The sequence below is a fragment of the Lissotriton vulgaris genome, chromosome 11 (genome assembly GCF_964263255.1).
Source record: "Lissotriton vulgaris chromosome 11, aLisVul1.2, whole genome shotgun sequence".
NCBI classification, from domain to species: domain Eukaryota; kingdom Metazoa; phylum Chordata; class Amphibia; order Caudata; family Salamandridae; genus Lissotriton; species Lissotriton vulgaris.
Window position 1 is genome coordinate 755273344 of NC_141699.1, and position 27626 is coordinate 755300969.

The following is a 27626-nucleotide window of genomic DNA, read 5'->3' on the forward strand; positions in this document are numbered from 1 at the left end:
TCAGCCTGAACAAGCTATATGGAAATGTATTACCTACAGTGCCCCCAGAGGTGGTGTTAGAGTACCCATGTCCATAACTAGAGTAAGATAACGTCAGATTGTCACATTGTCTACTGAGGCACCAATCCTTTCCCCATCATTGGTCCAAAGCCAAAATTCTATTTCACTGCTGCTTATATCTAAATATATAAGTGCTTGCTATTAAATACAAGTATGCATTATTGTTTGGTATAGGCAGGTTCATTGGAATTATTTGATTCTGGGGCTCCAATTTTTTTTGCTTCAATATAGATTTACCATCTGTTGCATGCTTTTCATATTTCATCAACAAATTTGTAGAAGATCTATCAGTTGCCTATTTTTATCTTCTCATGTTAAACTGGTACTAATGAAGTTACGTTTTTGCACAGGCAGTATTATTCCGCGTTATCATGACAAAACTACAAAATAATGCGGCCACAGAATGTGCCTTTCTCGCTGTATAATTTAGTCTACCTGCCACATAATTTGGTCTTCGATTTCCGCATAATTCCATAGGTAACAAGCAGCAGGTTTACAACAAACAAAATGTCCAAGTTTGAGATACAATGGAGAGACACATTTTTAAAAAACTTTTTATATTTAAATTTTTTTGATTGTGATATTATTTGAGAAAGCATATTGGCGAATGCAGCATTTGAGCATACCAAGAGTCTAAATCTGAGAAATATTACTAAGTCATTTTCCTCGAACCCTTTATTTTATTTGCCAAGGTAACACCAGAGCATTCCATGAAGGAAAGACAGATATTGGGAAGAATATCCCAGCCCCTTAGAGCGGCGATCGCTCTCACGCACATGCAATATCATTTTTGTATCTGTCCCCTCTTCAGCCAGTGTTTGCTTTAGAGGGTTCCGGTTTTGCAGGATGTTGCGACTGATCTCATTTCACAGACGAAATCACTGCTGACACAGGCGTAACCCTAGACCGCCTATTTAGTGGATTTCCAAAGCTCAAGCTGGACAGTTTTTCATTCAGTGTAAATACCGAACATAGCCAGGACTTTAACAAAGCCGAGCACCAGGGTTAACAACAAACAAAGACTACTTCAAAAAAGTTGCAAAGGTGGAAAAAAAAATGTCACCGTTTTCACAGTTTGTGGCTGCACACCTGTTGATGTTTTGCTGAAGGATTCCCCCTTGAAATTGCTGAAATACAATATTTTCTGTTGTCAGACATACAGAATAGGCCGTCTGGGCAACATTTTTAATCCCCTACAAGGCACGCAAAGAGAAATGGTAGATGCTTCTTAATTGTAAATAAAAAAGCATTCTTAAAATAGAAAGCCTTTGTTCACTGTACTCTACAGCATTACCCTTTTAAATGATTTATTTCACAAACTTCTTTGCAAAAGATCGAAGGCGTGGTCATTTCTACCAAGAAAAGCAGGGAAATGCCTCATACACTGTTTCCCAGTTTCTCTAAAACTGGAAGGATTTGTGCCTCTTTTTGATCCACTGAAATACCCAAACGGTCCCACCTGTAGTTTGGCGGCTTTAAATCCCACATTTGCACAACTCGCTGGAGCGAGGCGGCTTCCTGTCTTCAAGAAAACAAGGAGTCCCACCATAATAGTAGGGTAACTGAACGATTCCACCCTTACACCTTCCATGGGAAAGCAGTTGAATCATCTTTATTTTGTATTTATGAAAGCAATTAACAATCTAAGACTGAATAAAATTGAATTCTGAAGAATGGAAAGAACAATAATCGTAAATTGAACAAAGCTTATTAAGGATGCAAAGCAATTGACGACAGTTAATATCATCTTTCCTTCTTCTAATTGGGCAGTAGGCAATATAAATCACATTTATATAAGGTTCTCACTGCTGTCACTCAAAGAAGGACTAAATACTGAATACCGCAACAGCTACTCAGTTCACTTATTCTCATGAGTTTCTATTGTTACCAGTTAGGCCCATATTTGTCTTAGGACCTGCCATATAACACAATAGTTTTTGATCCGTGAAATGCAACTGAGTGCCTCACGCATCTAAACAAAATATGTGTCCCCTTCCATGTGTGTAATCTGTTTCTTCTGGGATCCACTCCCTTCCTCTTGATTCGTATTATTTTTTCTCCCACGCAAGAATAGTTTGATATGTGAATCATATGTATAACTTTTAGTAGTCACTGACATTGCGCTGGCAAAACAAAGTAAACTTAACTTCTAAAGTCCTTTCCAAATATATTATTTGCATTTTGGTAGAATTTCTCAGCTTTAGCCATATTCTCCCACTCACTAGATGTAGATGTAGTAGCGTAGCAAGGATAACTTAGGGTCGCTGACAGTGAGCCTCTCAGCAAAGGGGCCCCTAGTGCCTATGCACTTGGTGCATCTTTGATAGCTGTGCCTCTGTGTAGACGCTGAATACTATAACAACTGCCGGGTGGCAATACACAGGGCTGGACTGGCCGTAGCGGGCACCGGCCGTTTCCCCGGTGGGCCGGAGGGGTGGGGGCCAGTTTTCTGACCATGGGGGCCGGTTTTGCAGCAGTGCTTCAATATCGGCCCCCTGTAACAAAAGCGGGAAAGCACCTCAACCAACCTCCCCAAGCACCCCTAGCTTCCCGGGAAAGTCGAGCAGCAATCAGCCAGGACTGGTTGCTGTTCCCAGTCCGGCTGTGGCAATACATTTTTAACACCAATAAGAATCATGCAACATATCAAGTGACATGTCAAGTGGCATAACTCATTAAAAAAGTTTCAATATCATAAGCAACTAAAACAAAGTAAAGTATGGATGGGAGGATGAAAAGAAGGGAAAGAAAAGAACTTTACTTGAAATATTGTAAACGCAATTGAATACCGCTGTATGCCGCAGTGGAACAGGATGTCCTGCATACTATTTTGGTTCGGAACAGACACAAAGCATATGCTAACTAAACCGGCCTTAATACAGGTAGGATTCCAAAGAAAGATGGGACAAAAGGACATGCATAGTAAACCTTTCTATTCTAGACACATGAAATATTATTGATACATGAAGACTACCGTCAATCACAGCAAGAACAACTAAAGGAAGAGTCAGTGAAATTCACCCTTAAGAGCAACTAAAGCCAAGCGACTGCTGGTGGATAGGTTTAATCGGCCTGACATAGACATAGAACATCTCAGAGGCATCTAGAAAACAGACAGATAGGGACATACACTTCCTAACCCAAACAGTTTTTAGGAAACACTCTCCAAGAAGCTGAGTTTGAAATTGTGACATGACAATATTAGACCATGTAATCATCATTTCGGAATGTAACAAATGTCGACATGGCAGCACACTTCGGGCGCAATGATTGTCTTAGGGTGCGGGATTGAGAATCTCCATATGAAGAGTTTGGGAAAGTCCCTTTGCTAGGATGGGGGACTTCCATTTGGTAATATATTATATATGTATTTGAAGAAAAAATAATTATCATTTTCAACAGAAATGATAGAATTTGTAAGATCAAGAGATGTCATTTTTGTTTTTTAGGAACAAATATCAAGGAAGGCAGGGAAATCTATCCTGAACAACAGATTATGGTTCTGGTAGGAAGTCAGGGGGAGAGTAAAGACTCAGGCAAAGATAAAATATTATTGAGGGCACAAATGTAGACTTTACATTGCTCACACAAGAGAGAAAAAGAGAGGCTTCTGAATAAAGAAAATAAGATGAACGTTTGTGGCTGGAAACCCCTTTTCATATGTCCATAGTGAACACAATGGTTGGAGAGGCCCATTGCACGTTTAAGAAAGGGAGGTGGACAAAGGGTCACCTAATGAGGAAAGTCCTGGAACATGTATTAAAAAAAGCTGATAATGTATTAGGACCAGAAAAGTACTCCTAAAGTGTTAAGGCAATGAGAAAGATGTCGTAAGGTGCAGGTCTGGGAGACTGGATGGGAAGGGTGTACTATTGTCAAACTACATAATTAAGGAGTCTAGCCAGAGAACACTTACACCAACGAAAAGTAGCAGTGGGTCAATAAAAAGGAAACAACAAACTACGGGGCTTATTAGGATAGCGGATTTTCCGCATCCTCTGGGCCGGCGGAAGCCACCACCGGCCCGGAGGATGCGGAAAATCCGCTGCGGACCCACCAAAGACCCACCGCCACATTAGGTTGGCTGGTGGGTCCTGGTTTCAGTCCGCTGCTTTTCTGCCGAGGTTGGCTTACAACCGTGGCGGAAAAGCTCTAATATGGTGGCGGTGTCTCTCAGACACCGCCAGCCATATTAGGATGGGTTACAAAACATGCTTTCCCGCGGCGCGTTTTCCGCCGTGGAAAAGCATGTGGAACTTCAATGCAGGGGCCCCTGGGTGAAGGGGGGGTGGGGGGTGCACATGGGGGGTACCTATGGTACCCCCCTGCATTTGTATGCAGTAATCGGCAGGCACCGCACGGTGCCTGCCGCTTTCTGCATATAAATGCAATGGATGCATTTTCAATATTGCAGCGGGTGCAGCTTGAAGCCGCACCCGCCGCAATGTTAAAAATAGAGGATGTGACCGCCATGGTGGCGGTCACATCCTAATTGCACAGGAGGGAACTCCGCAGGCCATGCGGAGGTTCCCTCCTACTCTGGGGTCGCGGACGGACGCAAGTCCGTCCGCGATCCTAATGGGCTCCTAAGTATCTGCATAGGAGAAAACAAAGTAATCTCAACTAATCAAGTGAACCAGTGAAATCACGCCTAGGCTATTACTTCTTTGTGAAAAAATTCCCATCAGTCATCGACCGAGACCGCCCTTCATCATCTGGGATCCTTCACACCGTGAAGGTAAAATTGTATACCCACAGCAGATTGGCAGATGTATAAGCCAAATCTACCCTGTGAGTCCCAGTGAACTATATGGTATATGAGGGTGTCAGGTGATAACTGAATAGCAGTGCAAAGAATGTGGAAAAATCAATAAGTGAGAAAGTGTGTTTCAGCAGATAAAATTTGATAGTGAAGGGGTAAGGAGCTTTAATGTGCACCGCTTCACTCCCAAATCATTAAAAGAGTGCGAAAATAGTAGTGTAAACAAATGACTACTAGTGAGTGTGTTAGGTCAACATGTTTCTGCAGACTAAACGAGCCAAGAGGTATCCTGCTGCTTCATCAGGACCATTAGCGCTACTGCTATATAATGAGTGTAAAAAGGTTTTTTATCACCTGAATGTGATTTTGATCATCCTTCTCCTGACTTCATGGTCCAAAAAGTGCGCCAAATTGCCCAAGGAACACACGAACAGATACATAGAAAGAAAACACACAACAATTAGTCATGGTTTGATTACTGTGTCCAAGCCCTTTCGGATCAATGCTCCTATTTAGAGCAGGTTATATGTATACCTTCAATCAATAGACACACATATACTCAAACATATACACCAAGTGTACAGTCTCACTCACCTATGTGGCAGGAGAGAACAGCTCCACCTCACCTGGCTACAGCGCAGGTAATGGGAGCACCGCTCTGATAGACAAATATAGAAAAGAACGGGTTTTAGTATGGGACGTAAAGATTGTCAATTGCACACAACCGCCCATGGCAACAAGTAGTGCTGTGAACTAGTCTCAATAAATCTTATTGTTGGTAACAGTTTTCCATCAGTACTCATATTTATAAATCCTTCTGACCCTAGACAGTCAGAGGGTAGTCTTGATCAGTGCCAGCACACTGGTTACCAATTCCCTCATGTGCTCGTTTTCATTCGGTACGCTTTTAATGACGTGATCCATATATATGCTTCTTGCCCGTTCCTTAGATTACAAACAACACACTGAGCGTTCTCTAGGGGTATAATAGCATTCCTGCGAGCATATCATTTACTCAACACGCATGCAAACAGTATTAAAAAGTGTACACGAGGCTAATACTATGCTCTCGCCCGTACTCACCTTCCCGTCGGTACTCCAGACGTCCTTCTGGGCTGTCTTGGGGAGGTACCGACGTGGTGAACTATCTGGCATTTAAAACTCATTTCCTGCATGGACGTCAGGTCCGGGTCGCGTACGACGCGTCACTGGCCTGCGCCGTAGAAGGTCTTGTGGGTAATGTAGTCCAGCCAGAGAAGCTCAGAGTGATTAGATGTGAAATGAACCCAAACATGTATAAAGGAAAGAGGTGTCACATACATTAAAGCCACATCTGCAATCATTTTTGCAGTGATCCATACAGGGTTAGGCTGTTGAAGACAAACGTGATACCTTTATGGAGAAAGGTACTTGGCTAGCGCAGGATACTGTCTCATCACAAGTGTTCTTGTGATTCTTGCTTTGACTTACATGTCAATAGTTTGGAGGAGAGAATGGTAAAAGAGGGGCAAGGGAAAGAGTTATAGTTCTCATGCAGTGGAGGATGTAATCTTATTCTAGTATTGATATGGCTCTTAAAGCACAGCGATGATATAAAATGTACTGTGAATGCTAAGAAGTAACTCATGGAAATGCTTTTACACTTTAGGGCTGATAAATACTAGTGCTGGCTTCCAGAAGGTTTCCTGAAGCTAAGGCAAAACTAACACTGAACAATGTATGGGTCAGGCGCAAAAGTCAGAAATCTAGAAGACAGAACTGGAGACTAACGAGGGTCAACACTACTTAACAAGACTTGAAAATATGTCACCGTATGGTAGAGCACCAACATATCCATCTTTTGAGAAGTAGAAAAAATACTTCTGTGAATTTTCCCTCGGTTTTGTTCTCCTGAACACCACCAGGCCAAATTCTTTTCAGCATAGTGTTAGAAAGTGTCCCTCATTTGAACTTTCCGGTGTTGAGACGGACGACCAAGAGGAAGAAGGCAAGAGCAAGCACAACTGACTCTGTGGATGAAATTTGGTCAATGGCCCCAGAGGCATCACAGGGCACTAACAGAAACAAGAAAGCATTCATTAGTCGGCCAAAGTTTATTCTGGGTTTCCTTTTGAAAGATTTCACGGCCACTTAAGAAGTTTTAGGCAAAGATGATATGGCGTGGTCTTTGGTCTTTTGTTCTGTTCCATATGTGCATTAATCAGTACAAGGTGTTGCTTTTTGGTCAACTTTACCATAAGTATGTCAGACCAAAAATAGCTCTAACCCTAGCACAGTATATTGGCTTTGAAATCCATATTTATTTATTGGAGGCATATTCTCCTGCCAATTGCAGTCTGTCTATTTATTTATTTATTTATTTTTATTTATGGGCTTGTAACGCGCCGGCATCACACCCGAAGGTGTATCTCCGCGCGGTGCTGTGAAGAACAGGTCGGGCAGCGCTCCAACTAGAATAGAGTAGTCTTTAGGCGTTTCCTAAAAGCTAGGTGGCTCGGGCACTCTCAGAGGGAAAGGGGAAGATTGTTCCATAGGCGCGGGCCCATAATGGAAAGGGCACGACCTCCCTGTCTGGTCTTGTAATGTCTATGTCTATGTAAGTATGTAGTGGCTGTATTATGTCAGAAAACATTAAATATCAATTATAGCAACATATTTAAATAATTTCTACTGACACTCAATTTAGGTAAAACTATTTCATCATATTCATTACTGATGGTGTGACAAAAATACTGTTTGGTGGATAAACAAGAACAACTGATTCACATATATATGTATTTTAAATGTTTTTCCCCAGAATTTTGCTGTTGGATGGCCTGGCTCCATTCCATTCCATTTCTCTCCATTTTATTCTTTGTCTGACACTTTTCTTTTGAGATACATCTCTTGTCTATTTTGTGTTTACTTTGTTGGATGGCTCCTAACACTGAATTTGTATTATGACTGTATTGAGGTTACCCTAAATAGTGTGGTAAAACAGAAAAGTGTTAAAAGTACCTGATGAGGTCTCCGAGTATGGGTGACCTAAGGTTGCATGTTTTTTTTTTGTTTTTTTGTTATCTGCCATAGCAAAAGAGCTAAACTTCAAGTCTAGTAAGTGGACATGAGTGCTCCTGCTCAGACAGTGAGCAGAAAATGCCTTTTTGGAAATGAGACAAAAACGTTCGGAAAGAAAATCAGATTTAAAAGTTCGGCATCTGGCTTACGAAAATGTATGTGCTGCAACAAGATAGCCCTGGCTGTCTTCGCTTAAATCAAAGGATGTGTGACTGGGCATGCTGAAGAAAAATGCGACGACTTCCACCAAGTGGCTCCCAACTAAATTGTTTTCCAGTAGCAAATGGCTTGGAAGCCCAAAGAATGAAGTCAGGGGTCAAAGGTTCCCGATGGCCAAGTCAAAGGTCACCCAGAGATGTATATTAATGCATGTCACTTTCTCGCATCTGGGGTCAAACGGGAGTTCATAAAAGAAACAAGGCATCTTAAGAAGAAGTGTTATTAGCCAACAGCAGGTCAGAGTTTATCTCTGGGTCAGTGTGTGCTGCAGAGTTACCCATTCATCCCTAGCAATGCAGACATTCCCCTTGCAACTGATTCAGTGCAAGGTGCTCCGATGAAAGGGGGGCAGGGTGACTCTGGGATTACAGGGTGTTTTTCTTAAAAATCTTTGAGGCCAGTGAAAAGAAGATGCGTTCAACTCTTCAATGAGGGGAGTTGCCTATCTTCATTTGGATTTAATTTAATGACTGGCTGACCAATAAGGTGTAACATTTCCTGTGGGGGCAGATGAGTGTGGTGGTAGTGGCGATAAAATGCCAGTTATTGAAATAACATTGTATACATCTGTAAGTATTTTCCTTCTAACTGATAGTTTGGGTGAAACAGACTTCAGTTGGGCTATGCTAGACCTATCCGACCACCAAAATGCATAGTCCCCTTGATGTGTGAGGGCGAAAATGGTCTAGTGTGCATAGGAGCAGCCAGCACAACTTTTTGAATTACCTATCTCAGTTCTGCAATTTGCGGAAGGCTCTGTATCGCTGTGTGTGCATCAACTGGTAGATGCATGTTGGTTAGGGTGGCAAGGTGTCCCGGATTCGGCATGACGGTCCCCGTTTTTCACCAGCTGTCTGGGCAGATTTCGAGAAATTTAGCTCATGTCCCGGTTTTTGGAGAGGGTCGACTAAAAACTGGGGGAGGTGTTTTTGTTACAAAGCGGGGATAGTTAGCAGTTGTTCCAAGAAAGCAATTTAATTCACAGGCAAACTACTGGGTTTAAAAACTACATCTTATGACTGTGCTTACTGCCTGTTTTGTAATTCTCTGCTGAGGAGCGCTGCCATTCAGTGCGCTCCCTTGACGTAAAATTATAGTCCTTCTTCTGTTTTAGTGAAATGTCCCAGTTTTTTGCTTTAAAATTCGGGTCACCCTAATGTTGGTGCACATTCTGCTGTGTTGTTCAACACATTGATAACATGTAGTGAATATATCTCGAGTTGAAGAGTTTTATGCAAAGTAAAAAGGTGTATGGTGCTTTCAGTTATGAATTAAAGAGGTTAAAAGCAAATAAAATAAATGAAACCAATGATGCCAATAGATTGTATTGGTACCTGGAGTGCAGCATGGGACACCACACTTTCATCTGACTCTGTGAAATGTGTCTGCACCTCCTGCCTTTCAGTTGTGACAGAAAAGGGGGCGACTGATCAACAGTCTTGTGCCCACATTGGAAGTCTTCATCAATTTCTTTAATTTTTCCAATCAGATTAGTATCACCTCATTTAATTATGGTACGGCCAACATTTTACTTCATTTTTAAAGACTTTCAAGGTTGCAAACCCTTGGCTTATCTCATTTTGCCAAATTTGTCAAGTATCCCGCCTATGCCCATCTTAGAGCATGGGGGAAGTTTCCTGCAGAAAAAAACTTTTAATGAGTGAATGTTCTTGAAAAACCTTTGTGCGTGGGAGTTCACTGTGAAACATACTTTTTGTAAAGTAGTTTTTCTCCAGTAATTCTTCTTTTAAAGGATATTTTCTCTCAATTCCTCTTTTAGGCCTTGACTACAGACAGTTAGTGGTATTTGACAGGCAAGATCTATTATTTCCACTACATATCACATACATAAAAATGGGCTGCCGGCAAGCCCTTTGCTTATTATTGGACAGCTTTGTTGTGTGCCTCAGTTCTCTGCTCCTGATTTGTTGGCTTTTCTCCCTATTCGTGGGTTAATTTATGCATTGCATTCCACTGTCACATTGTTTTGAATTGATGATGTGTTCGTCAGCTGCTGACGTTGGACCATGCGCTTTTGCTATGTATGGAAGTGGTTATTCCTTTTCCTTTCTCTCCCCTCCTCGCCAATCCCATCTCGTCCTTACTTTTCCCACCCCTCACTCAGTCTCCATTTGCCCCACTGCATCTATGTTTTGCTTTTTTTAATGTTTACTTTTTGACTCCTGCCATGCTATTTATTGATGAATAGCCATCTTTTAAATACATTTTTAAACATTCCAAAATGGCCGCCCTCCAAATAGACAATATCTGAATGGGCTTTGCATCATTTAAAGAAATGCCTTTCAGCGATTGCCACTACAAATACATGTGCATACAGAACAGCCGTATTTGAACAACATTCATTAAAATAAAACAAAATATATTCAAAGATGGCTGCCTTGGAAGGGCGCACAGGCACAAGCCATCTTGGAGTGATTTTATTATATTTTACGCATTTGTTTCAAGATGGCTGCTGCAGATGTGGGCACATTCACATCAGCTATCAAACACAATAAAAAAGCATTCGGAAATCATTTGGCCTCACAGACATTACATATTGCTTTGCCAATGCTTGTTTTAACCCCTTCCCTGCTGGTGACGGAACCACTCCGTCATCAGCCGCAGTCGCGCTGTGCTGATGATGGAGCGGTTCCGTCACGGCCCGCTCGGCACGCGCCTGCTCTGAGCATTCTATTGAGCGGGCGGGCCGTGACGGAACCGCTCCGTCATGAGCACAGCACAACCGCGGCAGGTGACGGAGCGGTTCCGTCACCAGCATGGGCGCGCCGCGTGGTCCCCCGCCCCCTTAGCACTGCGGCGGAATAGCCGCCGCAGTGAAGGGGTTAAATGTGTGACCTCTTGACTTTTACAAAATGGCAACGTTTTAAAATCTGTCAGGAATTTGTGGAGTACTATGGTTTAAATTTGGACATAATGAACAAAGTGAAAACTCGGAAAAGCCACATCACACTTCACTATGTTGCACAATTTTATGGGGTTTTGTCAACGTTTTTGAATGCTGGAAGCCAATTTCAGAAACATTTGGGGATTTTTCAATATACATTGAGGAAATTGAGTTAGAACATACATTTATATAAGATTTTATATTTCTGAACAGCTGATATTCTCTTCCAAGTTGATGGGTTGATAACAGTGTAAAGAGAATGCTCGTGTTTATATTTTGAAAATGTTGCTTTCTAGTCTGTCAATAGTGGCTTATTGAACTATTAGTAACAAGTTATTTGTGGGAAACATTCCGTTACATGTGAGTGACAACAGCAGATCTTCCAATTATTAAAATTAGCAACGTCTAGACAAGTGGCGGGCATTATTTGATTTGCCAGATTCCTAGATTACGCCTCTGAACCACCAGCTTTGCAAAAAAGAATCTGAGAAACGTAAAGGGGGGCTGAGCTCTGAAAGCCTTACTGGACCATACAAATGGTAGAAGTTAGGTTACTTTATTCACAATCTTATTGCGCCAATGACCATTTCTTTGCATGCAGTGGATTCTATCACTTGGCACTGTTTCATGCGGGTGTGGGATGGCCAAAAATTGGACTGGGGCAACCATCAGTTGACAGTGCTGTTCGGAAGTTGGTGATTGATTGTGCGGGGTTAGCAGACGCTTTAAATTTCAAAATGGTTTGTGTGATTCAGTATAATAACAAAAAAGACATTGATACAGGCATATCTTTTATGTATCCACTTGCCAGAGGACTTTTTCTGGGTTTTTTCTCATTTAGGGGGATCAATTGTTAATTTCTCAGACAGAGTAGATTTTTTATATGTATGTGTCACAAGAAGAACGCTATTCAAATGCTGTTAACATGGCGTAACGTGGCCTAGCTTGTAAGACTCTCCCTTAAAATCATAATAAAGGAAATGAGAAAGCTAAGTAGACATCCAACCACATCCCACTGCTGCTTGTTTCTAGGTGATTTCAAAAATTTGAAAAGTCTGCCATTTTAAACCCTATCATTCAAATCGACCTCCAGTTAGAGTTAGAATTATCACATGACCAAGCCATTTAATTATTGTCATGGTCGAAACATGGAAGCGTCATCAGTACATAAAATGTAAAGATAAGGAGATTTGTGTAACCCAATAACTATTTATTCCAAAAATATACATTTAAATAACGTCAGAGGAGGCACTTTGAGTTTTCTGCTCACAAGTGTACCTCAAGTGTGTGTAAGACGTCCACGGCATGTTCCACTTTTGGAAAACTGTCTATAGCCTCATCCGATTGCTTCTGGTTTTGCACATATCCGACCTCTCCATGGCGTGGTTTATCTGACCCCCTCCCCCTCTCCAAATGTCCCCTCAGCCAGGGTTACTAGAGTCACTGGTGCTCAAAGCCGCGGCCCACGAGACAATTGTGTCCTGCTGGGTTCGCCGTCGCACAAAGGCCTTCCGTCCGCCTGGGCCCGCTCTAGCAGCCCGCAGCCCGGCAGCCGAGGCAGTCCTGAGTGCCCCCGGACACTGGCTCGTTTCAGTCACACGCTGGGCTGCAACTTATTGAAGCAAAGAGGGGCACAATGTAAAAATAGCAGAAACAATTAGAGGCGGCCGAAGTGAAAAGCTGTGAAGAAATGGCCCAATTCAATGGTGGATTTTCTGTTCACTAAACTGGAAACGTGAGCGCATATAAATCTGACAGGGATCTTATTAACAAATCAGTGATGCTATAACAACCTTGTTACAACAATTTAGCAGCAAGAAGCCGCTCGGTGAAATCTAGTCCTCACTACAGCAAGGCCTGGGGGCTGAGAGCTGTGACATGTTGAAAAGAGCAATGGGCCTACGAAGGAATATGGCCACTGTGGCCTTCAGTATTCCCTCCATAAGGAAAAGGGTAGGGCTAACATTTACAGCTGGGGTTTTAACTCGGGATACATAAAAACATATACAAACAAATATATAACCATACAGTTTGTTATTCCTCTGAAATGTGCCCTGTGCAAGATATGTCAAATACTATGTATGTGCACAGTTTGATAGATATATTAAATCATAGATTAGTAATAGAAATGTAGATAGACTGATATGAAATTACATATGGATAGCTAGCTAATTAGATAGAAAGAGATAGATAGATAGATAGACAGACAGACAGACAATGGAACTATAGGTGGAGAGATAGAAAGGCATATAGATATTTAGTAGTCACTGTAAGTTAGAAAGTTAATGTAATATCACACTTTCCTTGTAAACTATCATTTTTCATGGACTTATTGGGGGTTTAATCCTTTCCTTTTGTGAAAGTTATGGTTGGAAATGCTTGGGTTATTTGTTCACATTCTAAAAACTGTGCCATAAAACAATGTTTGACTTTTTCTAAAGATCACATTCAGGTTTTCTAACCAACAGCAAAAACACAACAAACTAAAAATGGGTGCAACCATGCCCACCAATGTTCCCAGTCGGCAACTAATTAATCTACAGAAGTGTCTATCTCTGAACTGAAGTCGTTCCGTGAGGATGCTTTCACAAAATATGATTTTGTTTCACAAATTGGTAGAGGAGATCTTGAAATGTAAAGAGGAGTTAAGTCATCTATTGGATCATATGTGATATAATGTGGTTTTATGGCCCTGCCACAACACAGTGATGTAATATGGGAGTCAATAGTGCATGTATTGTTAGTCTTCCACTTTATTATTTCTTATGTGTTTGGCTGTTCCAATTTTTACAGTTTTGCACACATGGTTTATTGACATCATATGAACGAGCAAAATTCCAAACCTTTTATCATGTTTATCTTCATTTTTGCATCGATGCACTTTAAGTAGATGAATGATGTGCAACATTTATACATTATTATAATTATATACAGCAGTAGCAACAATACTTGCATCTTTGAAAAGATTTATAAGTCCCTAATCAGGAATCCTTGTTTATTGTATTGGTAAGTCTAGGGAGTTGAAATATCTGAAGGTGCAAACACTTGTCTTAGTACAACTTCAAAATTTTCAGGTCTTTAGGAAACGTTTAAAATATTTTCACTATAGATAACTTACATGGAAACCCACCTGAGGTTTAGGCTATTTTGACTTCAACGTTTTTACTTTTGCTCTGTATTACTAAATATTTTGGAAAGTTGTGTGAATTGTCTAGAAAATGGTACAGTCCTCTCTGCTCTTAGTGAGATACTTTGGAGTAAATATTTACAAATCTTTATTCTTTTATTCACTGTTTCTCCCCAAAAAATATTTTGAAGAATGCATCTGCTCTGTTTTCTTAACACTTTGAATATTAAGTGTTACTAAAGTTGTATCAAAATATATCTGGAGCATTTTATGTGGACAGTTTACAGAGAACTATGGTGCAGAAAACTTCAGTGTGAGATATACCGAAGCGAGAGATTCTTGGTACATTTGATTTACATGGTTTAATGAGTGGTTATTACTAAACAGTGAATTTTTCTCCATGGTCACTCGCAGCATATGACAAGAAAACTCTTTAGTTTGCTTAGAGGTTGATAAGGGTGCACAGTTGCGTTCACTGACAGAAGGCAGCAGAACCTTTATCACAACATCTTGGGGTTCGTGGCAAAGGCCATTGTAAGCTTTTTAGAGGTACTGGGAGAGTGACTCGCCTGAGAACCAATCCTATCAGATCCCCAGCCCATCTGGAGCCTGGAGACCCTTCTCTGAATAAAGCTGGCCTGACAAGCATAGACTTCAGATCCGCCATTTTAACAAGAAGCAACTGTTTAGCGGGCTAGTTCATAGGAACCAGGTGCCGGCAATAGTTACTGCAGGCTATCGGTATCCATGGTCAAAAGTAGATCACAGCTGTCTTTACATCTGTAACCTCTGTAACCCAAACAACTACCATCCCAGAGACACCAGCTCAAGTATTTTGATGGTTTTTATTGTTTTATCTCAAGGTGATGAAGACACATCATGACACATCTGAATAGTTAGCCGGAAGAGGCAAAATTAGGAAATGACCAGGTCTTCAATATTTCTGGGAAAAGAGGGTAGATCTGTTCATGTTTTTAAGGTTAGTCAACTGTGTAACTTGGTGCTGCTGATCACTGTAATGGCAATAAAACATTAGCAATTTTGTTTATTGAGGTCTTGCCATTTTTAGATTTTCCACAGTTCTTTAGTTTTCGTCAACTATGACTTATAAAAGTTAGTGTGACGTTATTTGATTTCCTGAACTCATCCTTACGGCTCCTGTTTGTGGAGGATGGAGTGAGTTGAATCTGAGTGCGGGCCTCTATTACTATTGGTGTGTGAGAGCATGTGTGAAGCAGAGCAGATGCATCTATTTCTCTGTACAAGTGTGTTTTCATGTATGTGTGCATGTGTGGATGTGTCTATCACATGCATGGGCTAGCCCACTATTTAGTCATTTTGACCTAGAGCTTGATAGACATCTGTCCACTACTTCATTAAAGACTAAAGACATGTTCTCCACTCTGTAGTATACAAAGGTATCTGGTTTAATGGGAGCAGACACCAAAGCACCTTGGGAGCATTTGTGTCTGAAGGAAGGAGTTACAGAGGATTTGGGGTCTAAAAAAACCATATTACAACCTTCCATGATACTCAAAGAGTGCCCAAAGGCTTCTGATTCACCACTGGTTGCCAGTTAGGGCTTTGAGGATTTTCACACTACTGGTGATCTTTTTTTCTTCCTTAGAATGGCATAGACGACTTTGTATTAGGAGTGTCCAACGTAGGTCCACGGGGCCAGATCCCTGCCAAATTATCATGGTAGGCACTGATTATGTAAATGGGGTCTATATTGGTCATCTGCATGCAAATGTTTCTTCTGTGGATATCTGAATATTTGCAAATAGATCCGACCCTCTTGGACCAACGTTGTAAACCCCTTGGTTAGAACAACTGTAGGACGGAAGAATTGCAGAATAACAGCAATCTCAGAAATTTGAAAGCTGGGAGCATGCAACTTGGAAAAGGGACTATGCTCGTGGCAGATAGAGGGGTGAAAAGGTCGGCACATACTCCCAATTCATAATCACACAGACTCCCAATTAATAATTACCAGCTGTTCTACATCTAGATACCTATATTGATTAACAACATTTTAGTGTAATTAGCAATCACTTGGCATACACGTGTATCCAGGTCCACCGCTCGTTTAAGTCTTTTCTTTTACAGTGGCTGTAACAGAGGCCCTGTTTGTATACCATACAAAAATAATCTCAAATATGTATTTGTTGCTGCATCACTTTTTATCATAAAAATAAAGGCGGAGAGGTTTGTGAAGTATTGTGTAGCACCAGGCTCTTGATATTATTACCTTCCAAGGTGGAACATATCTATAACTTGCATCGTTTATTAGTATAGTGTAACTCAGCAGACAAATAGTTTTGGTTGCATCACAGTAAAAGTATATGTTGCAGAATTTAACGGTTACTATGTCCACATTTCGAGAACAAAAATTTTTTAAAGACAGACGCATGACATTTGCATGGCTGGGTATTTCGTTCAGTGGCAGAGCAAGGGGACCGTGGGCCCTAACACAAGCAAATAAATGCCCCCCATACGGCTTTCGAAGCAACAAAAAAATGCTATACCAGGGGTGCAGCGGGCCCTTCGCGTCCATGGGCCCCGGTACCACTGCACCTGCTGCACTGTTGCTGCACTACCTTTCGCGCGTCGCGCGCGGCCGCGACATGAGCCGCGCGCCGCCCCATTTTTCTGTCATTAATAACTGTGTCAAGCTGTGCTGACAAAATGTCCCCCTCCGACTGTTAATATGCATTGTCATTTTAAGCATGGAACCGTTTAGCCCGTGATTTATCTGGCGGAGGCAGCGCTGGGGGCAGCTGTACGGGCTCTCTCCGCTTGGCGAGTCAAGTCATTTCCTTAACAAAATGTTGGGCACAGATGGGCCGTAAGCTGTCAGTCCGGCATCATTGTCCTGGCATCTGCCGGCCCTCGATGTACTGTTTTATGTATTCAGCCAGTTACTTAGCCGCGGCACCCTGAAAAGACCAACCTCCCCTGATTGGCAAATAAAGTGTTCGTTTGTCTCTTCTTGCTATTGTTTTGTTTTGGGAACACATGTCAGCGTCTCAATTACCCAGTTCATTAACAGCTCCCAGCGGACAGGATGGGCAGCCCCTGATAGGGGGAGGAATGGGCGCATATGCTTCATAATAGGCTCTCTCCTGACACTTGGAAGTAGACGCCAGTCTCTGGCGCTCTTCCTGGTTCCGGGGCCGGGCGCTCGTGCCCCCGGAAGTTCTCCGTGCCTCAGGGTTCGGGTGATGCGGTGTTGTCTGGTCTGGAATGTTTGTTCTTCGGAGCACGCGTAGCAATCGCTTTAGGAGCACTGTGCCTAGACAGTAGCACTTCAAGGCGACTTAATTTTACAGTTTACATATCATGTGATAGTGTAATAAACCAACGATTTGTAATACTTAGTTCTCGTTCCACTAATGCTCCTTCTTTTACATTAACAGACATTTTTCAGCTTCTTTCCCCTACTCGCTGGAAAACATTTACTCAACCTAAATGTGTCATGTAGCACGGTATGAAAATCATGAAGTTTTAACCGGCGCTATAGTTTTGGGTTGGCGCTATATAAGCACCGTGTAAAACTCAACCTAACCTCAGGTAGCGTAAAATAACAACATAGTACAAAATAATGTATTACACCTTAGAATCAGAGGACGGTGTAATGCACCCCGAAGTAACATATAATAAAGTACTGTTAGAAAATCAAGCTCTCTACAAAAAAACAAAAAAACTGTTTTCTAGATTATATTAAATCATTTTGACCTAATACTTTTGAACCCCGTTTTGGCAGAGCCTGGCGCTGTATAGGCCAGGTGTTACTGTTATATAAAATGTCCAGAATGTACTGACCTCAGAAAGATGGAAGTCTGAGGTGGACTTGCCCGGATTGGAAAAAACAATCTAAAAGTCACCGCAGATGTCAGTGGCAAGTGTTACATTCACTAAGCCATCTTGACACAGAATATATACTGAAAGTAATATTCATAAAAGTATTAATAATAGTAAAAATAATAAAAAACTTTGTTTAAGTAGCGCTTGCTGCCACAGTATTTGTTGTATTTCAGCGCTGTAATTAGCAAGTATCACTGACTTCCAAATTTAATTATTGTCAGTGAGGAGGGATTTTGCGACATTGGGGCTTCCACTATCCTCTATAGACATGTAGTGCTACCAGTGGTCTAGAATTGAGCAAAATGGAGACTGATCCGATTCAGGGTGACACAGCATTTTCAACATTAAAAAAAATGCATCCCATGATTATCTCAATCTGCAAGTTTTACAAATTGGTGATGGCGGGGGGGGGGGGGGGGGGGTTATGTTTCGCTCTGCATCAAATCGAAATATAATCCAGCAAACATAATGTCATAACCAAATCCATTCTGTTTAGGGGTGTTCAGCATAACAAAGTTTTCCTCTCAAATATTGTGAAGTTTTTGCTAAATTTCCCAAACTTTGTGAACTTTACAAAAGTTCAGAAGATTTCAAAGATCGGGAGTTACTTTATTACTTTGAAGGTTTACATTGGCATGAGTGCTCCACATGACATTTGTTAAATTTGGGCTGTTAATGTTGGACAATGGTTACAAAAAATAAGTTGGAAAAAATGATATGTCAATAACCAAAAAGTGTATTGCGTAGAACTTCCCACTTGAGAATGAAGGCTCCCCTTCCTGGGTAGATTAGAAACCTTGGTTCTTTTTAACAACACCAGTTATCTGTTAGGAAACCCCCACTCTTTGGTCTAATGACCACTATACGTAGAAATTCGAAATACAGTGGAGACTGTCTTGACTGATTTGTTTTTCTCTGTTATGTGTTTTACTTTTTTGCCCCTGGCTTTCTATTCTGTAGTACATAGTTTGTACCGGTGGTTGCAGGTAGTGGGAACTGACACTTATTCTTGGAGACTGGGACACATTTTTGATCATCAGCCTTGGCTTCAGTGCAAATGAGAGAAGAGCAGAAGAAGAGGGAAACAGGAAGGAAAAGAAAGATATAAAAAACAGTGACAAAGAGGGAAAGTTGAAATGTAAAAGAACCTGCAAAATGTGAGATTCAGAGGCAGTGAGTGTAGGATAAGGGGAGGAAAAGCTTGGGGTGAAAACAATACTAGGAAGCCTTACTATTTGGCAGATAAACTTTGAGCCCCCACATTTATTATTTTGTATTCCTACAAATGAAGCAGAACCATTATGTGTCAAATAGCAACCATTCATCTTGTCATTACCAAGCAGTGTACACAGCTTGACTGAGGAAGATAGTTCTCCAATGGCTCCACCCTCAGCCACCCTTCTCCACACCACATGCACACTCTCTGCTCATGGGTGTGGGTCTGTGGGCAGTTGGTGAGTTGTCCAGTGCCATTTTGATTAGCACTGCCCTGGCGGGGGCTTATTCGCCTTTCAGAGATCCCATGCTGGGGAGCCATGGTTCCAGAATGAAGGCCTGTGGTGGGAGGCGGTGCGGCTGTGCATGGCTTCGAGCAGCAGAGAAAGAACCCCGTTCGGCTACAAGTGGTTCAACCCGAAGGGGTCTCAGCACACATCCTCTTGGAGGAGGGAAATTGAAATAGAGGAGAAAACGAATGTACATATAAGTTTTATCCTTGTGCATGCAAGCCCAAACCACCCCTCTTTATTTTTTGGCCAAACAACTTCTCATCTCCAAACCATTTTGGAAGACGTTTAAATAAACTAGCCCATTCCTAGAATTCTGCAACAGAGAAGTATGTGATAAATGGGCTGGTAGGTTTTTAGATTTAAAAGTGTTTGAGCCTTCCTAATAAAATCTCAACTTGCCCTCCTTTTGCAAAATTACAAATTATCCTAAAGGGAAATCCTGCAGATGCTAGGAACTCGGGGCTCGGTGAGACCCCTACTGTGCCTCTGTTTCGAGCCCCCTCCCTTTCTAAAAGCAGCCCCTCTGCGCCCCCTTCTTTTCCACCCCGACCCTCTTTGTGTCTCTGCACCCTGCCAGGCAGGTGTCAGAGCCCTGAATGCGGGGGAAGGCCCCGCTGACGGATACCACAGATGGAGCGTGGAAATTGCTCGAATGGGGCCTCAGCCACAGGCCATTTCTGGGAGCCCAACAAAGCCGCCAAATAAGTCAACAAAAATCCCAAAGATCACAAAGGGAAAGTGTCATTTGTCATTTACTCCGGGCCTGCGAGGGAGTATATCAGCATTCCTAAACTCCTCCCGGCCTGCACCCGAGTAAACACGATTGAGGTCAGCAGCGTCATCGACTGCTACCTGGGGTCAAGAAACAGCTTGCCGCCATCTTTGCCGAATGATAAAGTCTGGGAGCATGCAACTTTTTTTTGTGCCGAGGGAGAGGGGCAGATGCTTCCAAACATTGCCAACTGATAAACTATACAGTATGAAAGAACGCTGTTGACATCTGAACACAAAATAACATTTAAAGTCCTGGTAAAACGAAAGCTACCCAATCTTCGTGCTGTACCCCAAAAAGGATTTAAATAACTTTAAAATGGCTTCTGGGCTTTTCAACAATTGCTGAAGAAGAAAATCACCGAGGGGCTTATTCTAAGTGTTCTGGGAAAATGACGTAACCATAAGAAATAGATACAAACACGGATATCGCAGTGTTCCTTTTTCAACTACTACAGTAATACTAATCTCTCACTACAAGCTAAGTGAGTTGTAATGGGGGCTAGTGTGATAATACTGTTTGTTTTTCCACGTTTCGAGCTGCAACACTCAAAAAAGTGTGTTTTATTCCTACAAGTTTTGCATGAAGATATTTGTGTGAGGATAAACACCAGTTCTGGGCCATAGTTGCACATAAATCATAAGCCCAATTGGCCACAAACCACCATCTGTGCCCTACTCGGAATTTGCATGGTGCATGGAATAAGGGTTTGAGCACTAAAGCAGAAAGATGAATTCTACATTTGTGAACCAGGGCCCAAAATAGTTTTGTTGCACGAGGGAATCCCTTGATGTGTCTCAATAATTGAGCATTGAATTTATCTTACTACTAAATATAGTGCTGAAATGGCTGCCCTCTCTGTTTTGGGTGAGTTAATTATTCTGAAGAGATGTTTCGTGGAGTGGGAAGACAATAAGGCAGCACATAAGATGGCCGCCATGTGAAAGGCTACGCTGTTTTTCATTTTTAGCCTGGACTTGTCTATTTATGTGCCTTTCTCGGACAGTGGTAATTTTAGAATTCCACGTGACCAAATCCCTCTGAAATTGAGCGGTGATCGCCTGCGCAATAATGTTAACCGGGATCAAATATTTCCTGGGGCCGTAGAAGAGGTCACAAAGGGTTAGGGGACAAAGAGTTGCCTTCTAATTCTGTAACTACCCCACCCCAGTAATAAACTTCATGGCAAGTCCTCTGATGGGATACTGCTCGCAGCATGTTCTCCCTTGCAGATTTGCGGCAAAAGGAATTTGTAATCCTGTAGGGGTTATGATTGCTGTTTTGTGTTTAATCGCTTTGGTCAGTGGCGCCTCTTTTTTTATCCCTTCAATTCTAATTATTGCTCACAAAGATATCGTCCTTACAATATCCCTTTTAAAGAGCGTCCCTAACTCCTGGAAGAAGGGGGAGCAGGCTGCATTCCAAATGAACACTTTCACATACTTAAGTTTATTGAGGACAAGTAAAGACTAAAATGATAAAATCTATCTTTGAAACAGACCTAATGTTTACATTTTAGATTGATAATTTCAATTTAGGGTAGGTTTCAGAGTAAATTGTTTATTCAGTCGTAAATTTGCAAAGCGTTCACGTTCTTTTTACTGCATAAAGTCAATGTCAAAAATAGAGTCTGTAAACTTGAACTATGAATATATAAATGTGTAAATATATATATATATATATATATATATATATATATATATATATATATATATATATATATATATATATATATATATATATATATCGAAGCTACCACCTTATTTTGGACCCTCTGAGCACCAGACGCGTTTCGGCTATTGCCTTTGTCAGTGGTACTGAGTTACATGTAAACCCTTGAACACAACCCTTCTCTTAAAAGTTTAAATAAACAGTTGAGTTTGTGGGTATTGCCAATGAACAAATGAGGACCCCACCAATCAAGAAGAGTCATTTTGGGAAGAGGAAACTCTCCACACAAATGTGGTACCTGCATAAAACTAACACACACTACTACACTAATAAAGTGCATAAAGGAATAGCTCTATCATTCAGATCACTTACCATCCCAAGTGAGTTCCCCGTGGGGTTGCCTACCTTGATTCATCAATAAGGTGTCTGTGAGGAATACATAAAAACACATATATACAAAGGAAAGTTCAACCACAACACATCACAGGGATGGTGTATAGATGCTCGGCAGCAGAAGCCATATACCAGTTGCAGCAATTTTCAGTGCCTTTGGATGGAGAAAAATGCCCACTTGTGGAAGACAGCCGCTTTTACCAGCAATGCAGTGATATTTCTGTTAAAAACACGTGGTGTAATAAGTAATCCTAGAATATCATATTTTACTAGACTACACCCTGAAACTACCCAAAGTTTTCAGATCCCAAAGTTATCAGGAACCATAAAAATTACCTGCCAAAAGATTGCGGGAGAAACAAAGATGAACTCAGCATGCCATTTTGCCCTACTGTTTCATCTATTTCATGAAGAACTGTGGTTAGCATGAAAGATGGGGAATGCACAAGGTTGTTTGGCATTCAGGCAAACTACAATTTTCCCACGGGAGCCCTCCCCATCCACTAACTGCCATCAACTGGTGGCACCCTAAAACCACAGCCTTATTGGACCTTCTCGAAGCTCTGGCCCGAATGGAAAATGCTGCCCATTCTATACAAAGTATTATTTTTATGAATATGACTATTACTATCAACAACAACATCAACAACTTAACTTTCTTCGATATCAAACAATAAGATCATAAAAGTACAATACCTTATAAAATACATTTTCAGTCATACATTATAATCCCAATAGATTTAAAAACAAAAAATACTGATAAGAACCATAGATTTAAAAACTGAAGCTAAAATACCCTCTGTTAACCCATACTAAATTCATCCAGTTCAAAATATAATCTGGAAAGATGCCAAGTGCAAAAAATAGAATTAAAGGGCAATCGGACTCCTAGTTATTAAAGCCATACATAGATGGAATGCAAGAGAAAAGCATACATAAGGGTCAGGGAACACTTGTAAAAAAAGTCAGAGCTGGGTGACAATGATCAAAGTTATATTTCCGCAAAAGGGAAAGAATATGCTCTTTACGTTCATACATATAAAATTTACAAAAAAATATAAAATGCAAATTTGATTGAGGGGAGGTAGCATCACATGAACTAACTGGCAGTTCATTAATTGAGTACACTCCCGCCGGAAAACCCAGCATGCACGGGATAAGATTTAACCTGAATCGTACCAATTCACATCAATGCCGGGTATATTTGTTGCAAAGGACAGATATGAATTTACTCCATCAGGAATAGTGGGAAGCCCCAGGTAGATGGCAACTGTGGCTTTGACACAATTTTGTGTGTATCTTTTACTCTCCCAGTGTAAACTGTGGCGTAATTTGATTTCAGCTTTGGAAATACACTGACATGCCAGGGGATCACTATAAAGGGATTCAAGGCCCAATAGTGACAAGGTTTCTTTAACATATTGAAGCCATGGTCCCTTAAGGGCATGCTCAAGGTTTAAACAATACCTAATGATGCTTTGGGTTAATCCCACTGTATCCATCCGCCAAACAGAATGCCATAGTAAAACCAGGGAAAGGGATATCAAGCCAGAAATATATTAGACCTTTAGTTCTTGGTGTATGTTAAAATTTGAACAGCTTTTGGGGAGGAATAATACTTTCTTATAAAACCCATCTTCTAGCCGTTGTAATTACTATTATTATCCCCATTATTAATAATATTGGAATTACAATCTGGGGAATTTGCAGGAATATTTAGATCATTTAATAATTGTGTGCAACTCTGAGATGATGCAAAATGTTTCTTTGAAAAATATAGCACATATCTACAAAATAGTGAAATCTGAAGCCTTTGAACTAGAAAATTCAACTATTTCTCCCCCCGTCTCTGCTTAAATGCTAGCTTTTTGATTGCCCGTTAAAATCAGTGAACCTTGTATTTTTCTGCAGAACATGAGCATTTTTCAGTGGAGTACATTCTGCAAGGGTCATTTTTTGCGCAGAAATGCAGAACTCAGCCATACTTACAAAGTTCAAGCTAGACAGCTCAGTGCTTTGCCCGTGGGTGTGTTTCTGGGATGCAGATGCCCTTTATCACCTCCCCTCAAGTCAAGCTGCTTGCAAAATGATTATTTGTTTTTTTTAAGCAGCTACCTTGAACTTCAACCTGAAAATTGCTGAAAAAACATAAACAGGAGGTCTTCGATGCACACATGCTAAAGCAGGAGTATCTTCTCATTTCCCATTTGTTTTTTAACCATATTTTTCAATTTGCTGGTTTGTGCTTTATGTTTGCTGCATGTGAAAACTTGACCATGAAGATGTTTTTCTTAGAAAATGTCTTTTAGCAATATCTTCCCTGAATCTGTTCAGATCTTATTCTCCTTCTGTAATTTTTTTGTGTCCAAAGTTTACTTTAATGTACATATTTCTGGTACTATCACTGTTTTCCATTTAACACCTGAATGACTCCAGCCAACCCCCAGGATTTTATTATTTTGTGTCTTGTACTGTATTATTGGTTTTCATATCCAAGTGTGCATTTTAGATTGTTCCGAGAAGAGTAGTTGTTATATATCACATTACAATTATGGGCAAAATGACAGAACGTTATGCATTATTGTGCACATAACATTAAAGTGATTCACAGTGCTCATATCTAGGAAGAAAACCACCCCATACATCATAATATAATCATACTTAACATAACATTTGTACATAGAGTAATATGTAAAGTCTACTTATGAAGCATGTTGTAAACGCAAAATATAAGTACATCTTAAGGAGCTCCCTGAACCGTTTCATATATATTTCAACTGATTGCGTCTATTAGGTTTATGTGTTAAGTTGGAATGGACATTTTCTAAAGTTAGCCCCCTTGGTGCATATGTTCAGGAGATTAGGAGATTTTGCCGGAGAGTTGAACTTTGTATTGGCGTAGCACCCGCACCTCACTAATGAAGCTGAGGGCGAAGAGCTCGGTCTGAGCTTGTGTGTATTTGCACGTGCATGCATATGTATGCACATGTGCAGTAGTGCCTTTGAATGTCCTGGTAGTTATTAAACTCATAATTAATCAGAAGCTCCCTTGTGGGTAGAGCAGCGCTTGACCTTGTCACCTCATTTGCAAGACAGCGGTATCAGAGATGTGGTATCCAAAGCGCTGCCATCCCCTGCTTACGCAAAGGTCAGAAGCTGACAATAGGCTATTTACATGAAAACGAGGCTGGGCCAGTCCTGCTTACTTGTAGAGGGGGATCAATGCTTTCTTTAAAAGCTTATCTATGTGGAGAAAACAACAATGTTGAGGGAGCTAATTTGCAAGATCCTACTCAAGCCCTTGAATTTATTTTAGCACCGTCCGCACCGCAGTCTGATGAAGGCTCCGACATTGACTCTGAACCCGACTTGCCATTAAAGAGAAAGCAGCGCCGAAGCCGGACGACGTTCACGGCGGAGCAGCTGGAAGAGCTGGAGCGGGCTTTCGAGAGGACACACTACCCAGATATCTACACACGGGAGGAGCTCGCACAGAGAGCAAAGCTGACTGAGGCTCGTGTTCAGGTAGGAACCAACCTAGCAGAACCAGCTCTTTGCCAGTTGTCCGATCTGAACCAGATTGTAGGCCTAGAATGGCAGATAACATTGATTAAAGTCAGAGTTGAGACATGTTTTCATGATATGCAGGTTCTTTATAATGATAATTTGGGACACTAGCAAACAACCAACCTTGGTAATGCCAAGCTTCTTGGCTACAAATCCACAAGATTCCAACCTTTGTAATTAGCATGACCATTTCCGTTATACATTAGAATGCAAGAAATGCAGATAAGCATCTACCTTTTAGCTAGTATGAGTCCTATTACTATATATATATATATATATATATATATATATATATATATATATATATATATATATATATATATATATATATATATATATATATATATATATATATATATATATATATATATATATATATATATATATACATGAGGCCCAAGTGTGAAGGGAGGTACCCCTCCACAGTTGGTACAAGGTCTTTGCAAACACTGGAGAAGGTGTATTGCCCAGGAGCGAACAGATACCTTGGCAGTCAGGAGGTTTAATCATACCTGCTCAGATAAATAGTTGCTTATTCCAGTGCATGGCTTATCCAAATATCCAAAACTTAGTACACTTTAGCAAATTTGTGGTACGGCTTGAACTCCACAATAATATCAGTGGGAAGGGCTTTAGGTTTCGATGTGTTTAAACTATCTGTTATTTTCACCATTTCTCACTTATGTCGTTTTTGGGAGTTTGTGATGAGTACGAGCCTTGCTTCCTATAAAACGGAAGGCCGCAACACGGTTGTGGCTTAAGTTTAATGTGAGCTGCAGCAATGCAAACGTTTCCTTAAATATCCATGTACGTAGGAAAGCATGCTCCCAATTGAAAGAGACCAGCGCTGTGATTAGCTAGTGAAAATTCTGTAGGATTCATTCATTGATCTCTCCTTGCTGAGGTGGCCAATCTGAGTGATTTTAGCAGAGTAGGTTCGTGCCTGCTGGTAGCAAAGCTGAGATAATCAGAAGCTCTTGCTTGGGCATCTAAACTCGCTACATAGGGGCCTACATTTCAGCAGCTTCCAACCTGGGCTGGGTTCAGCCAGCCATTAAAAAGGGCAATGGGTTGTAAACTCACACTAGCACTTGAGGTTTCCAGCTACTGTAATCCAACATTATCATTCGGGATCACATCCCTGCGGTCAACAATGATCCATTCATTCTCTGTTTGTGCTGCATCACCTTGACACTCCACTCTGACAAAGCCAACATTTCCCCAAACCCTAAGGGAGATAAGAAGCAAGACAAACAAGCTCCATTCCTCTTGTGTGCCAGGCTCTGATACTGACCTGTCAACTCCCCTGTCCTATGTCAGTGTTCATGCCTCTTGCAGTGCTTCACGGATGTCCTTATCACCATATTTGCTGGCCCTAGATACCTGTGCAGCTGAATCAACCAGGGCTTGCTGGGGGAAAACAATTGCTTAGAGGATTTTTAAAGCAAGCCAATTGATGGACTTTGCAATGAGCCCACTACAGCATGAAGGAGCACTTACATAGCTGGTAAAAATAGGTCTGCTTCTGAGATGTCTGTAAAGAGGACACTGCATGCTGAAATCCTGGTAGGTCTGACTCAGCCTTTCAGAATAATGAGGTCAATTAAATGAGTACCTTTAAACTGGAAATTTGTAAAACTTCTCACTTACAGGTCAGTGAAAATGTGACAGCAAATGCTGCTTACAAACCACACATTCTTATTGGCTATAACGATGTT

General features: G+C 41.1%; 1 protein-coding gene across 6 annotated transcripts in view; it reads left to right on the top strand.

Annotated features, from left to right (window-relative positions):
• PAX3 (paired box 3) overlaps nucleotides 1-27626 on the top strand; it is a 118819-nt gene that overhangs the window by 64374 nt on the left and 26819 nt on the right. For all 6 annotated transcript variants that reach the window (XM_086944849.1, XM_086944848.1, XM_086944847.1 and 3 more), the window contains one exon: nucleotides 25658-25866. In XM_086944849.1, the coding sequence (XP_086800975.1) occupies nucleotides 25658-25866 (209 nt within the window). The remainder of the gene's footprint in view (nucleotides 1-25657; nucleotides 25867-27626) is intronic.